General features: G+C 32.6%; 1 protein-coding gene across 4 annotated transcripts in view; it reads left to right on the forward strand.

Moving 5' to 3' along the window:
- Positions 1 to 13,337, forward strand: part of LOC132723298 (malonate--CoA ligase ACSF3, mitochondrial-like) — a 14,644-nt gene extending 1,307 nt beyond the window's left edge. Inside the window, exons 1-9 of one of the 4 annotated variants that reach the window (XM_060707972.1) lie at positions 1,928 to 2,043; positions 3,716 to 4,715; positions 5,161 to 5,352; positions 6,089 to 6,246; positions 7,180 to 7,325; positions 7,839 to 7,949; positions 8,879 to 8,995; positions 9,648 to 9,797; positions 12,390 to 13,337. In XM_060707972.1, coding sequence (XP_060563955.1) covers positions 3,717 to 4,715; positions 5,161 to 5,352; positions 6,089 to 6,246; positions 7,180 to 7,325; positions 7,839 to 7,949; positions 8,879 to 8,995; positions 9,648 to 9,797; positions 12,390 to 12,613 — 2,097 coding nt within the window. In that variant the 5' untranslated portion in view covers positions 1,928 to 2,043; position 3,716 and the 3' untranslated portion in view covers positions 12,614 to 13,337. Of the gene's footprint in view, positions 1 to 1,927; positions 2,084 to 3,715; positions 4,716 to 5,160; positions 5,353 to 6,088; positions 6,247 to 7,179; positions 7,326 to 7,838; positions 7,950 to 8,878; positions 8,996 to 9,647; positions 9,798 to 12,389 lie in introns of those variants that run through there. The other 3 variants (XM_060707970.1, XM_060707971.1, XM_060707973.1) reach the window with 3 other exon arrangements.
- The last annotated feature ends 602 nt before the right edge of the window (positions 13,338 to 13,939 follow it).

Raw genomic sequence — 13,939 nt, forward strand, 5'->3', positions numbered from 1 at the left:
TGTTATATAAAAAGAGCTTTCTAAATCCGGTTTCTTTCGAGCTGAGTTGAATGGAATAGACCATTGGTTGTATTAAGGCCTCAACAGACGGTAGGATTTAGTTGTACATCACTAATTAGAGATAATATTTACAATTTTCAAAGCGATACAACATTTGCATTCAGACGGTAATTCTGCATTGTAGGAATCATCTCAGGTTTCCCTAAAAAAAGTTCCCTTCCAATTGATCCCTTACATACTTTACTCACTAATTTTTTTTCCATGAGTACTGATTGAAACACCTCCATTTTTTTTTTAAAAATTGTTAAATTTTATTGTTTTTTAATGTGCAGCCTGACCGAGACTCAAACCTGGGACCCTCGAAATACAGTACTGCGCTTCTACTGACTGAGCTATCCGACCGCTTACAAACTACCTCCCCTGATTAGAGAACAGTTCAATACCGTGACATAATTATTTTCGGAACAATATGGGATTCAAACATACCGCAACTTTGGGTCTCCTGAAGAGTTTTTCAACATCATTTTTACCCCATCTTACTACTATGTTTACCTAGCCATAATTGTTCTGGAATTTCATTCATTACACCCATTATCAGGAGATAATTTGGTAATCTGTTACTTGTCATTGTGGGAGGTCTATAGAAATATGTACGACAAGATTTTCAAAATAGAACATGTCTTAAGGCCTCAACAGACGGTAGGATTTAGTTGTACAGCACTAATTAGAGATAATATGTACAATTTTCAAAGCTATACAACACTTGCATTCAGACGGTAATTCTACACTGTAAGAATCATCTGAGGTTTCCCCTAAAAAGGATCCTTTTACATTGATCCTTTACATACTTTACTCACTAAATACTTTTTTCGCCATGAGTAATGATTGAAACACCTCCATTAGAAAAAAAAAATATATTTTTAATGTGAAGCCTGACCGAGACTCAAACCTGGGACCCGTACTGCGGCTCTGCTGACTAAGCTATCTGGCCGCCTACAAACTACCTCCCCTCCCCTAATTAGAGAACAATTCAATACCATAACATAATCATTTTCAGAATAATTTGGGATTCGAACATAACACAACTTTGGGTCTCCTGAAGAGTTTTTCAACATCATTTTTACCCCGTCTTACTACTATGTTTACCTTTTAGCCCTTATTGTTCTGGAATTTCATTCATTACACTCATTATCAGGAGTTAATTTGGTTATCTGTTACTTGTCATTGTGGGAGGTCTGTAAAAATCGGTACGACAAGATTTTCAAAATAGAACATGTCCTATCCCTTACATCTAAACATAAGGTTTCCGAAATCAAGAAATAGTAGCCTTCACACATTAAGATTTGTCTGTACATCTTAGTTTTAATTGGTGCTGTACTTCAAAATCCTACCGTCTGTTGAGGCCTTTATCCTTTACATCTAGACTTACGAATTCAAGAAATAGTAGCCTTCACACGTTAAGATTTGCTTGTACATCTTAGTTTTAATTGGCGTTGTACTTCAAAATCCTACCGTCTGTTATGGCCTTTAGTGTGTTTATGTACAGCGTTATGCTAACTACCGTATTAAATAAACGTTTTCAACCAGTATGACGAATCGAAACTTCTGAATATGTGGATACACCACTATAGACACTCGTTGATCAACTTCTTAACTCTTCAGAGGAACGAAAATGTAGCAGAACGAAAATCTTGGTTCAAAAGTAATATTTTGTTTTGTATTAGCTGACTAGTGGATTCATACACCAATATGGAATGAAAATTAAGGCTCTTCAATAAAAAAACTGACAAAAACCTAAACAAATCAGAGCAAATAAGAAGCATTACTTGCAAAAACTTACACCTTCCGCTTGGACATGTCAGTAAGAGAAAAACATATTTCTGTTTTTAAACTAGTGTTTATGGAGATTAAATTACCTCATATGCTAGCATACTTTATTTGAATTTATCACAATGTAAATAGAACATGAAGGTCAAGAAATTATGCGGTGTTGATAAAACTTTGATTTAAACACTGTATGCTCCTTCGGAATACTTGAAATAGGTACAATTTAATTGGTTTTAAAGGTATTTTAACATCACAGGTAGGCATTTTTATGTTTCATATTAAGATGCACATTTATTTTTATCAGTTTTTAAATTGAAAAAAAAATCGCGAGCTTTGCAAAAACCTGATACGTGACTATAATAGTTATACTTGACCCGTTACTTGTTGATAAACATCATGATCTTGTTTTGAGACTATACATCTTTTGTTTGTAGCTTTATGTTTATTCATTGAGGTTTTTGTGTCGCCTCTACGGAGTAGTGGTCACTTCTCCGTCGTCTGTCTGTCTGTCCGTCCGTCTGTCTGTCTGTCCGTCACAAAACTTGTCCGGACTACTCCTCATAAACTACTGGTGCAATTTCAACCAAACTTTACAGGAATGATCAGTATCAAGTCTAGTTGTGCATATTGTCAGCATTTTCCGGTTCAATGATTTTTGTTAGAGTTATGGCCCTTTAATAATTTTTATTTTTAAAGTTTGTCCGGACTACTTCTCTTATACCACTAATGCAATTTCAATGAAACTTTACAGGATTGATCTGTAGCTCAAGTCCTTGCGCATATTGCATGGGTTATCCGGTTGAATGATTTTTGGCCGAGTTATGGCCCTTTGATAAAAATGTGTTTTTTTTCTGTGTGTTGCCAGATACACAAAAGATTGTCCGGACTACTCCTCATAAACTACTGGTGCAATTCCATCCAAACTTTACAGGAATGATCAGTACCAAGTCTAGTTGTGCACTGTCCGTCTGTCTGTCCGTCTGTCACAAAACTTGTCCCAACATGAAATTGGCCATCATGAGGCGACATGTGATCACTGATCGCTCTTGTTTTATTTGTTTTCTTTGGGTTTTTTGTTTGTTTTTGTTTTGCGAAATTATGCAGACTTGTATTACCAGAGCATTGTAATTTAATGATCAGTTATGTCCAACTATTGGAGATCCCCGCATGCTCTTCGTCTGCGTCAAAAATTGCGGACTTTTCGGACACAGCAGTGTCATGTGTTTATAAACCCTTACCACGCTATATTACTTAAATAAACGTGTGCATCTTTCAATTTGGACACAATTATTTATCATTTGTAGAGAAAATCCAAAATTAATAACTGACTGAATAGCGAACATGTATTATTGAACATCATCAGACGGCACGGAAGTGTCGGCTGATTTTGCTCTACGTTGGTCACATTGGTAGAATGTCGGCTGAAAGTTAAGTGTATGTTTTTGTTAATGTTTGAACGATCCGTTCATTAAATGTGAAAGAGTATACCGTTGTATTAAAGCAAAACAAATATTGCTGATATGATTTAATTTTAGTCCCTACATTGTATATATGTTGTTTTTTTTTCCGTAGAGGCAACTTTTCTATGTCAAGAAATAGTCTTTGAAATCTATTTTCATAATTTATATTACAATGTACAAAGTTAAATCAATTTTATAAGCTTTAAGATTGCATAAAACATCGAAAATATCGATTGTTTACCCCCTGATACCTCTGTCTTCTTTGTAGCTTCTACTTTGGGTATACGTGATTTCGCATTAATAATGTAGCGGTATGTTACGTGAGTTTGTTCCTGTGTCCAATTAGTAGTGCAGTCAGATATAAATCCGTTTTTCAACAAACTTTGTTACAAGTTTATGATAACTATATGTTATGTTTATAACTTCAGGATGGTGATAACGATGTTGACAAGATCACCACCTCGGTCTTTCAGACAGTTTTCATATCTAAACACTTGTATATACAGACTTGGTCAATATACATACAATAAACAGTTATCCTTTGGTAGAACAAACTTCTGTAAATCTTGTTTCTATAGATGCATATCAACATCATCTAGTCACATGACACGTAGTGATTTTGCGGCAAGCGGAAGTCACACATCACGTGATCACACATTGCCAAGGCGAAGCATTTGCACGGCACCAGTCAATCAAACAGACCATGGTCTCCAAACATCACTTGGCGGTCACTCTTTATTAGAGAGACAGGTATTAACTAAAGGTTGCACGGCGACCGGAAGTCTAATTACACGTGCTTGTCACGCGGCAACTGTTGGTTACACTGCACGTGGTTGTCATACGGTACCTGATAGCCATACAACACCTGTTTTTCTTAGAGCCGAACTATTTCAAGACAAATTAGCAGTAGTGACGCAACATGGGCGTTACACCTATCACGACCTATTGCATTACAGCTGCACACTGGCTCATGAATTTAACGAAATCGCACACAGAATGAGATATTCGTCTGGAGATTCCGAATTTCCGCTTAAAGGCGAGCGTATAGCCTTTCTTTGTGACAATGATTTGTCCTATATAGTTACACAGTGGGCAGTCTGGATGTGTGGGGCTATAGCTGTTCCTCTGTGTAAGTCGCACCCCATCAGTGAACTGGAATACTTTGCAGACGATTCCGGTGCCAAGTTATTAGTGTGTAGTAAAAATTATCAAGACCAGTTGGAGCCGGTGGCCAGTAAGTTGGGTATATTGTTGAAGACTATAACGATGGACGATTATAGCGGGGATTATGATGAAGATTGTAAGCACTGGGAAACTGACTTGGGGAGGAAACTTAGACAAAGCCTTGGCGCTCTCTTAGAGAACGATACTTACAAAGATAGAAAGGCAAAGATTGTATATACGAGCGGCACTACAGGCAGACCAAAGGTGAGTATATACAATGATTAATGTTTGAATAAATCACGAATTGAAACAAATGAAATCAAGAAGAACAGGACTAAGATAAAACTTGTATTTTACCTTAATTTGGACTTAAGATTAAGTCCCAGATTTTTCCAAAAGTTTGTTCACTGTACAATTCTGAGATCTAAGACATTGAATCATAATGATCTAATATTATGAAGACGACATTTTGGTTAGAAAAGCAGGGCAAAATAAACAAAATGTTTTACATGAAGATCAATATATTAGTACATCCACTTTTTACTTCTTCTCAATGAAAATAGATTAAAAGTTTAGGGATATAGCATTTACAATTGATGATAAAGAAAAGGTTAGTGGTACACCATACATAGGTATGTATATTAAATAGATGGATAGGTCTAAGATTTCTGGGTGATAATAATGACTGTTTTTATGTATAATATTTCAGGGAGTTGTTCATACTTTTGGAAATTTAGATGCACAGATGCAAGGTATGATATCATCATGGGGATGGCAGCCAGATGACGTCATCCTGCACGTGCTACCACTTCATCATGTGCATGGTATAGTCAATGTACTGATGACACCTCTATACTGTGGGGCTACACTTGTCATGCTACCAAATTTTGATGCCAAAAAAGTGAGTATAGTATAGGTAAATTATTATCTGAAGCTGAAGCACTATATATATTGTACTGTGTATTGGCATAGTTATAATGAACAAACTATTAAAATTCATATGGCATATAACCTGAGTTTTAATGTGGGAGAAATGAATTCCAGGAGGTATGACTAAAAGTAAGCTCGTGGCCCACTTACTAAAGGTTAGATAGTGCTCACTTACCAATGGTTAGCTAGTGCCCAACTTACTAAAGGTAAGCTGGTTGTTCACTTACTAACGGTAAGCTAGATACCCACTAACTAAAGGTGAACAGTTGAACTTACTAAAGGTAAGCTAGAGACCACTTACTTAAGGTGAACAGGTGAACCACTTACTAAAGGTAAGCTAGAGATCACTTACTTCAGGTTGAATAGTGTATCACTTACTAAAAGTAGGCTAGTAAACCACTTATTAAAGGTAAGCTAGTGAACCACTTACAAGAGTGCACTACAGGAGAAATCAATGGCAAGAAGGATATGATTCATAGTCATTGAAGGATAAAATAGAACATACTGAATGATTCTTTATACTTTAATTTGGTTTAAATGTAATGGGAAGATAAAATAACTGCTGTGATAGCCTATTAAACAAAAACTTGTTAAAAGACTTAATAATAAGTCATCAGGTTGATGGAACATATTTACAATGTTGTTTCAAACATGTCATCAATGTTATAATTTTTAAACCATTATGTCATAGCTCATCAATGTTACAGGTATGGAAAGCATTGTTACGCACAGATCCTCCTATAAATGTATTTATGGCAGTTCCAACAATTTATGCCAAACTTATAGAGGAATATGACAGTCAAAAACAATCTGAAGATCCTTACATACCAGATGATTTGTCTTCAATTTTAACAAAAAAATTCAGGTAAGTCTTTGTTTGATACCTACATATCTGTTAATTGAAAGAACAGACCTATCTATTTTTAAAAAAGCATTGGGGTAAAAGATGTCTGCCATTAAGTTATCTTAACTGAGAAAATAATCAGCATTTGGTCTTTAAAATGTATTAACTGAAGAAAAAATCAGCTTTTAGTCTTTCAATTTTATCAACTGAGGAAAAAAATTAACATTTGGTCTTTAAATTGCATTAACTGAGTAAAAATTAGCATTTGGTCTTTTAACTGTATTAACTGAGGGCAAAAAATAGCATTTGGTCTTTTAACTGTATTAACTGAGGCCAAAAAATAGCATTTGGTCTTTTAACTGTATTAACTGAGGGCAAAAAATAGCATTTGGTCTTTTAACTGTATTAACTGAGGGCAAAAATAGCATTTGGTCTTTAAATTGTATTAACTGAGGAAAATATGACTTGTGGCCTTTAATGAATATCAACTGATGAAGTGTTGGCATGGCCTTGAAATTATTTTATTCGAGGAACAATTAGAATCTCGTATTATCCTGTTTGTACTGAGCATGAATGTAGCATTTGGCATTTAGATTTCAAAAACTAAGGAACAATTTTAATCAAATTCATATACTTTTATACATGTATATAGATACCTGCCCTACGTAATGTTCTAAACATTGGTTAAAATTAACCAGTGGTCAGCTTAATTATCCACTAGTTAAATCCTTAGCTAGAGGCCAGCTATCTTTTGGATAAAACTTCATAACTCGACAGTTGGATAGTACCCTGGCTATGAAACCAGATAAACTTGAGCCAGTGGATAATGATTTTATCCATTGATTATGACAGTCTAACCAATGTTTTGAACAACCAGGTCCTGTAAATTGTCAAATGTTGTCATCGCTTCTTCATATTTGAAATTAAAAATGTCAGTTATTTTATTACCACCAGATTGATGGTAAGTGGATCAGCTGCCTTGCCACAACCAATCATGGAGAAATGGGAGGCTATAACTGGTCACACATTATTGGAGAGATATGGGATGACCGAGGTTGGCATGGCATTAACCAATCCTCTCATTGGAGACAGACTTCCTGGTATACTATCATGTAACAATTATTTCAGAGCTCAAAGGATCACTTTTTAGATGTCGTGAACATAAAGATAAGCTCTTATAGTAGTATCGAGTACTATTTAACGCCCCCGGGAGCGTAACATTTTCGGGGGGTTCGGGCCCTTGCACACAGTTAGTCAATTAAGTTAACATATTGCATCAACTATGGTGTATTGAAGGATTGTGGTTCTAGTGTTCATAGTTGGTATAAGATGTCAATTTGGCCTAATTGTATGCTACATATATGATTATAAGGTGGTGGTATTTTTTGGAAGTAAGGGTAAGAAATAAGGAGATTTTTAGGAATTTCAAACAGTTGGTACAAAGAGAAGCTATCCTTAGTACATTGGAAAGTTTTTTTTATTAGTTAAATTTGAAAGATACATGGTTATCTCTTTACCTGCTTAAGTAAAAGTATAATTTGTTTTGAATACAAACATGTACTTCTGTGCTGTTTATACACATAGTTGAAACAAGAAGATGTTTGTGTTTACAGGTATGGTAGGCTTACCATTTCCAGGAGTATCAGTTCAGATAGTTGAACATAGTGAAAAAGGACAGAAAGTTCTCGCAGAGGGGGATTCTGAAAATATTCAAACCACTATAGGTATGTTTACTGTTTAATTTTGACATTCAGTTATATGAAGTGTCTTAGCAAATATTCTATCTACATGACTTATACTGTACTTAACGCTTTGAAAACAGAAAGAAAACAACAAATGAAACTTATGGTACAAAAATTGTCATAAGCTATAACATACACATATTTTCTGCTGTATTGCACAAGGAAACAACAATATATTCAGTCAAAAGTCAATTTTAATGGACCAAACATAGACCATATGTTGGCCATTTTGAAAACAGTATGTTACAATCATTTAAATTGCGGTAATGGTGTTACATTTCAGTTTTTTCATGTTTCGGTAAAAAATTCTACATGTTAATTTGCTTGATTTTAAATATTAAAATAGCCTTACTTTGTAACTCAAAATTTATTTTTCAACAACCAAAACATTTAGAAAATGATGATTGTTTCAGACATACACACAAATTTAATGGACTATTATTGCATTTTGCAGAAATTTGTAAAATGTTGTTCTGTTTTATGTAAAAATCTTGAGATTTAAAATTTGCATAAAAACTTTGTTGTATAGGTGTATGAATAAAATATGTATATTCTGACCAATTTTAACACTGGTCACATGAAAATATGCCATTACCGTGAAATTAAGTGATGGCTCGGAATTAGTGATGTTGAGTATATATTGTCAATTTTATGTCTCTTTTTGTTATCTTTTATAGTATTGAATTTTACTATTGTTTTGTCAGTAATAATCATTCTTAACATTTCAATTAATTAAAACAAAAAGTGTTTTTATGTGTCAATTTACTTCCCTTCTAGACATTGCTGAGGGTATCTGACCTAAGAATATTTCAAACTTTTGTAGTATACAAAAATGCAAATTATTTTCAAATTGTTTATTGTAAAATGTAACATTCTTAACAATAAAGTGATATCTGAAATAAACATTTCAGGTGAGGAAGGCAGCTCTGGCGAGTTATTTGTAAAGGGAGATAATGTGTTTAGTGAGTACTGGAATAAACCAGATGCTACGAGTGAAGCTTTTACTGCAGATGGCTGGTTTAAAACAGGTTACAATGCTTGATACTTGACTAAAAAGAAGTAAAAATTATAAAGGTTTAAACTGAAATAAAGATTATTTAGACTGTTGGAATTTTAGATAAATGCTTTAAACATTTCATAAAAATGATGCACTACCTCTGTTAACATACACTTGGGAAAGATTTTTAAATATGATATAGAAATTTTTGTTATTTATCATGTCTTTTGATAAAAAAGTGGTTCATACTAACCAATTCCTGATATATAATATTCATAGTTGTGAAGTAACTTAGCTATGAACTTTATCTTGCTGATGGAGGCTTCAAAGCTGAGTGCTTACATTTTGTTTTTAAGAAAGCGAAACCATCTTGTGTGGGATAGTAGCTTTAAGATGGCAAATTCAAAGCTGTATACTAGAAGAGTAATAGATTAGGTGTCCCTCTAGGCATTATTTCAGACACAAGTGACAGTACCTGGCCACCAGTTAGAAAAAAAAACACACTTATTAGCTAGATTCATAGCTAGGTTCCTGGTTGGACTTGATCCCTTACAGCTATGAGGTGTTAGCAATTAGAGGGTTACCATTTTAACAAGTTATGGAGATCACATGGGTTCCGTTAATAGAAATTGTTTTTTTAGCTATCATGATATTTGTTTCAATGATGTGTCCCTATTTTACAGGAGATACAGCCTTGTATACAGATGGTGTGATAAAAATAGTTGGTCGTACTTCTGTTGACGTAATTAAAAGTGGAGCTTATAAAATAAGTGCTTTAGACATAGAGCGCCACCTGCTGGAACATTCTGGTATTAAAGATGTTGCTATAATAGGTATTGTATGCCTTAATCATTCAATTAGTTGTTTAAACAATGCATGCACAAGATTAAATTTAAGTACAGATAGAGCATTTGTGCTAAGTTCTGTCATAGCAGTTGAGATAAAATTTCAACTTGTATCAGAAAAATGCATTCAAGATTTTCATAGTCACAAATTTTAAGATTTTAATATGACATTTTCTCATGAATTGTTTTACCAGTAAGATATTGGGCTAAACAATTTACTTTGTGTAAGTTACATCAAGGAGGGCTGTCAGATTAAACCTCCTTCAGAATTTTTAATTTTGAGTTTTAGTGAGTATATTTAATTATAGGGTATACATACAATATATAGTTTTTTTTAATTGGTATTCAATTTGTGAAGTTAATATTTGGTTTAAACAATTATTTTATTCAACAACATATTTATCAAGTGAACAATATTTACAAAGTACATTTTGGGATTGGGCAGAAAGCTATAACAAACTTATGAGTGTCCTCTCCCAGATAAAGTTATTAGTTAATATTTGACATTTAACAAATGGGATTCATGAGTTTGCGTTAATACAGGATGGCAAAAATTTGAAATAAAAGTTTTCCTTTTTTACTGTGGTCAGTACAACCTCGGCAAAGCAACACCCTTTGGGAGACTAAAAAATTGGTTGTTCTTGAGAGGTGTATCTCTGGAGAGGTTAAATTTATTGTGAAGTGTTGAGATTGTTGATCTGAGGAGGTTGTTGCTCAACAAAGGGCCTCTCAGCAAAGGTTATACTGTATTTCAAAAAATGTTTTTAAAGCTTGATATTGTGTAATACATGACATTTTATGGGTGATAATATCAGAACTTGACATGTACTTATACTAATGTAGCCATTATATTAAAGTTTTAAATTTTCCGTATAATGTGATTGACTTTTTTTTTCTCATTTTGAAATGCAATTAATCTCAATTTTTATTTACTGGTATCATCATTTATTAGAATGTGTTTGCAAGCTTTATGTTAAAATCAATATACAAGAGCATTGAAGCATCGTAAAAGTATATAAAATATACATAAAGGTTGAAATATCAACTTTTATATCAACAATAAAATTCAGTTTAAGTATTCATTAGAGAATTACGTTCCAGAATATCATATAGATGAGCATAAATTGCATACCATAATGAGAGATTTTATTGACAAAATATCCATAGAAAAATCTTGCCATTGGCAAAAGTAACAAAAGGTTCGTGACAGAATGTAAGGGAAAATCTCTTATAAAAGTGTTACTACATTTATTTCATTGGATAGGTATGCACACAATTTGCAATTTTCTGACAATTTTGCTTGTACATGTCAAAAGGGTTAACAATATTGTTGTGGGCTCTTCCCATGAATTCAGACTGAAATAAACTTGGTACATGTATAAATGGTATACAGATAAGATATATCTATGAGATAAGTGACATAAAACTGAATAATTGGTCAAGTAGAATCTTTGATCACATTTATTGTCATTAGAAGGCTTGAACAGTATTAATTAGATATCATATCCAACTGAGGGTGATAGAATGAAATGTTCACCCAAGACAAGTGATGTATATCAATTGAGGTTGACATCTTGTCAAGGTTGAACATTTCATTTCATCACCCTTAGTTGGATGTGGCATTTATATCATGTTAAATACCAAGATGTGAGATGTGAGTTTTTATACTGAACAAACAGTTTTGAATAAGGGCCTAAAGTGTCTTATCCATAAAGTAATCCAAAATGGAGCATTTATTTTTTAAAAATTGTTTTTGTGGATAGGTCAACCCACAAATTTTAAATCCAACAACATACAGCTGGTTACTCAGGTGTGATATATAATTCCATGTTGCCGTTAATGTAGACTGCAATAGGCAGAATTAAAGACTCGAAGCTAAAGGGCCGGAGTTACGTGAGCTTGCCATGTGCATGAAAATATTAAGAGGATATTTTTTCGTTTGCGTGAAATATGATTTATATTTTCACGAGACATGATAAAATGCCACATATTTTCACGAGCCGGTACGGCGAGTGAAAATATGTGGCATTTTATCATGTTGAGTGAAAATATAATACCATATTTCACGAAAAAACGAAAAAATAAACCTTGTTTATTTAATTTCATTAATCAAAGAAAATGCAATGAATCCCCTTGTTTCTACCACCTGCAATTGTAACAGCGCGCAGTATTTTTATGGCGTAAAGTAGCGCTGTTTGGCGCTACATTGTGACTCATGTAAACAACTTTAAAAGTCTGTACAGCGTTAATTACTGAATTAAAGATATTGGTGTTTTTGCGGATTTAATTTTTCTTAGTTTAGACCATTTTTTCTATCATGCTAGATAGTTTTTCAAAAAAAATTCAAGAAAAAGTTATCTTGTAATCAGATTCTTTCCAAAAACGGCGAAAGAAGTCCCTTAAAATAAATATGAGTTTTGACTCTGCCCACTTTCATATTTATATTTCATATTTATTTTTAAAAAATATGAAATATATTTGACTGATATAGCACCATATTTCATGGGTAAAATTAAATAAAAAATACAATTCCTTTTAATTTACTTATTTTCCTTGTATAAACAAACATATATGTTACAGGATTACCAGATGAAAAATGGGGACAGATTATTACTGCAGTGGTTGTGATGAAGCCAGGTGAAACTCTTACATTACCTGATCTACAGGCTTGGTGTAAGGATAAAATGGCTCCGTATCAAATCCCCAGATGTCTCAAGTGCCTTGACGATATGCCAAGAAATGCAATGGGAAAAGTGAACAAGAAAGAGTTAGCCAAATCGCTATTTCCAGAATACTTTAGTTAAAATTTGATTTGAAAAACCTTTGCAGGGATTTTATGTTTCTTGGTGCATTTTTTAACCATATAATGGACATTAATATTAAAGGGACTCCACTGAGGTTTTTTGACATGATGGGACTGAAAATATTTTTTTCCAGATAAATGTACCATTTGATGAAGGTTTAGATCACTAATTTTAGTGAAATTTTAAACGCTTTTCACTCAAATCGGGATAAGAAAAGCATAAAAATACGATTTTCAATTTATTTCAAAGTATATTTCTTAACTATCTTTGCATATATTTCTGTTTAAAGTGCCCCAGCTCATTTATGTAAGAAATTTGAATGTTATGTTTTTAGGTTTTTTAAACCTCAGTGGAGTCCCTTTAAGGAGGGGTTTTTGTTGTGCATTATTGTTATTATTTTGAGTACAACAGGGAAATTGTTGCAAACTTGATTTGATATCAAATTCTTTTGAAGCTGTTATATAACTTGATATAAAACATATCATATAGCATTTAATTTCCTGATTATTGCTTAATTATAGTTTTATCTGAAATATTCAGTTTAATTTCCAATATGGTTTGCAATATAATATAATTATTGGCTATTATATAAACATATATGCATACAATAATAAAACAAATCATTTTTTTTATCTAAAAAGTAATTTATACAATTGTTACTTCCATAATGTCTTGTCTCATAATTGTACATGTACTGTATTATAATTATTACAATGGTTAAAATTTGGTCAGTATATTACATTGCAAATAATATATTATGTACATGTATTTCTTTCCTTTTATAAGTAAACTTTCATGTGATTAAAACTATTATATGTTTTACTAAAATGGAATAACTTTGATTCTCTTTAATTGAAGCATTTTCAGAAATGTTAAAAAATTTCAGCTACATTTGTATTTTTGATTCAAAAGATTGATTTATTAATCACTCAATTTTTATCACTTTAATTCAACTTGTGAAGAGGTTTGAAGTGTAAATTAATTAAAGATGAAGAAATAGAAATATTTAATAATAATTTTCTATTTTCAGATCTTTGTAGTTTGTATATTTAAACTGTATTATATCGTGATAATATTAAAGTAAAATCTTATCAAGTTTTCAAACTCGATTAACTGATGTTAATTATGTTTTTTTGTTATTTTTATTAATTTCATTTAGTCAATTTATCTTATCTATTGAATTCACTAGACTGAAATATTTACTTTATCGTATGAAGGATACATTTGTTTAAAGGCCCACTTAGCCTCAATTTAGTTCAATATTGTTTTCTTTTTGTATATTAAGGGCGAACATGTGTTTAATAGTGTTGTGTTTTGGATAAAAAA

This window comes from Ruditapes philippinarum, unplaced genomic scaffold, assembly GCF_026571515.1.
Source record: "Ruditapes philippinarum isolate M1 unplaced genomic scaffold, ASM2657151v2 ctg5653_1_1_1_1, whole genome shotgun sequence".
Lineage (NCBI taxonomy): Eukaryota > Metazoa > Mollusca > Bivalvia > Venerida > Veneridae > Ruditapes > Ruditapes philippinarum.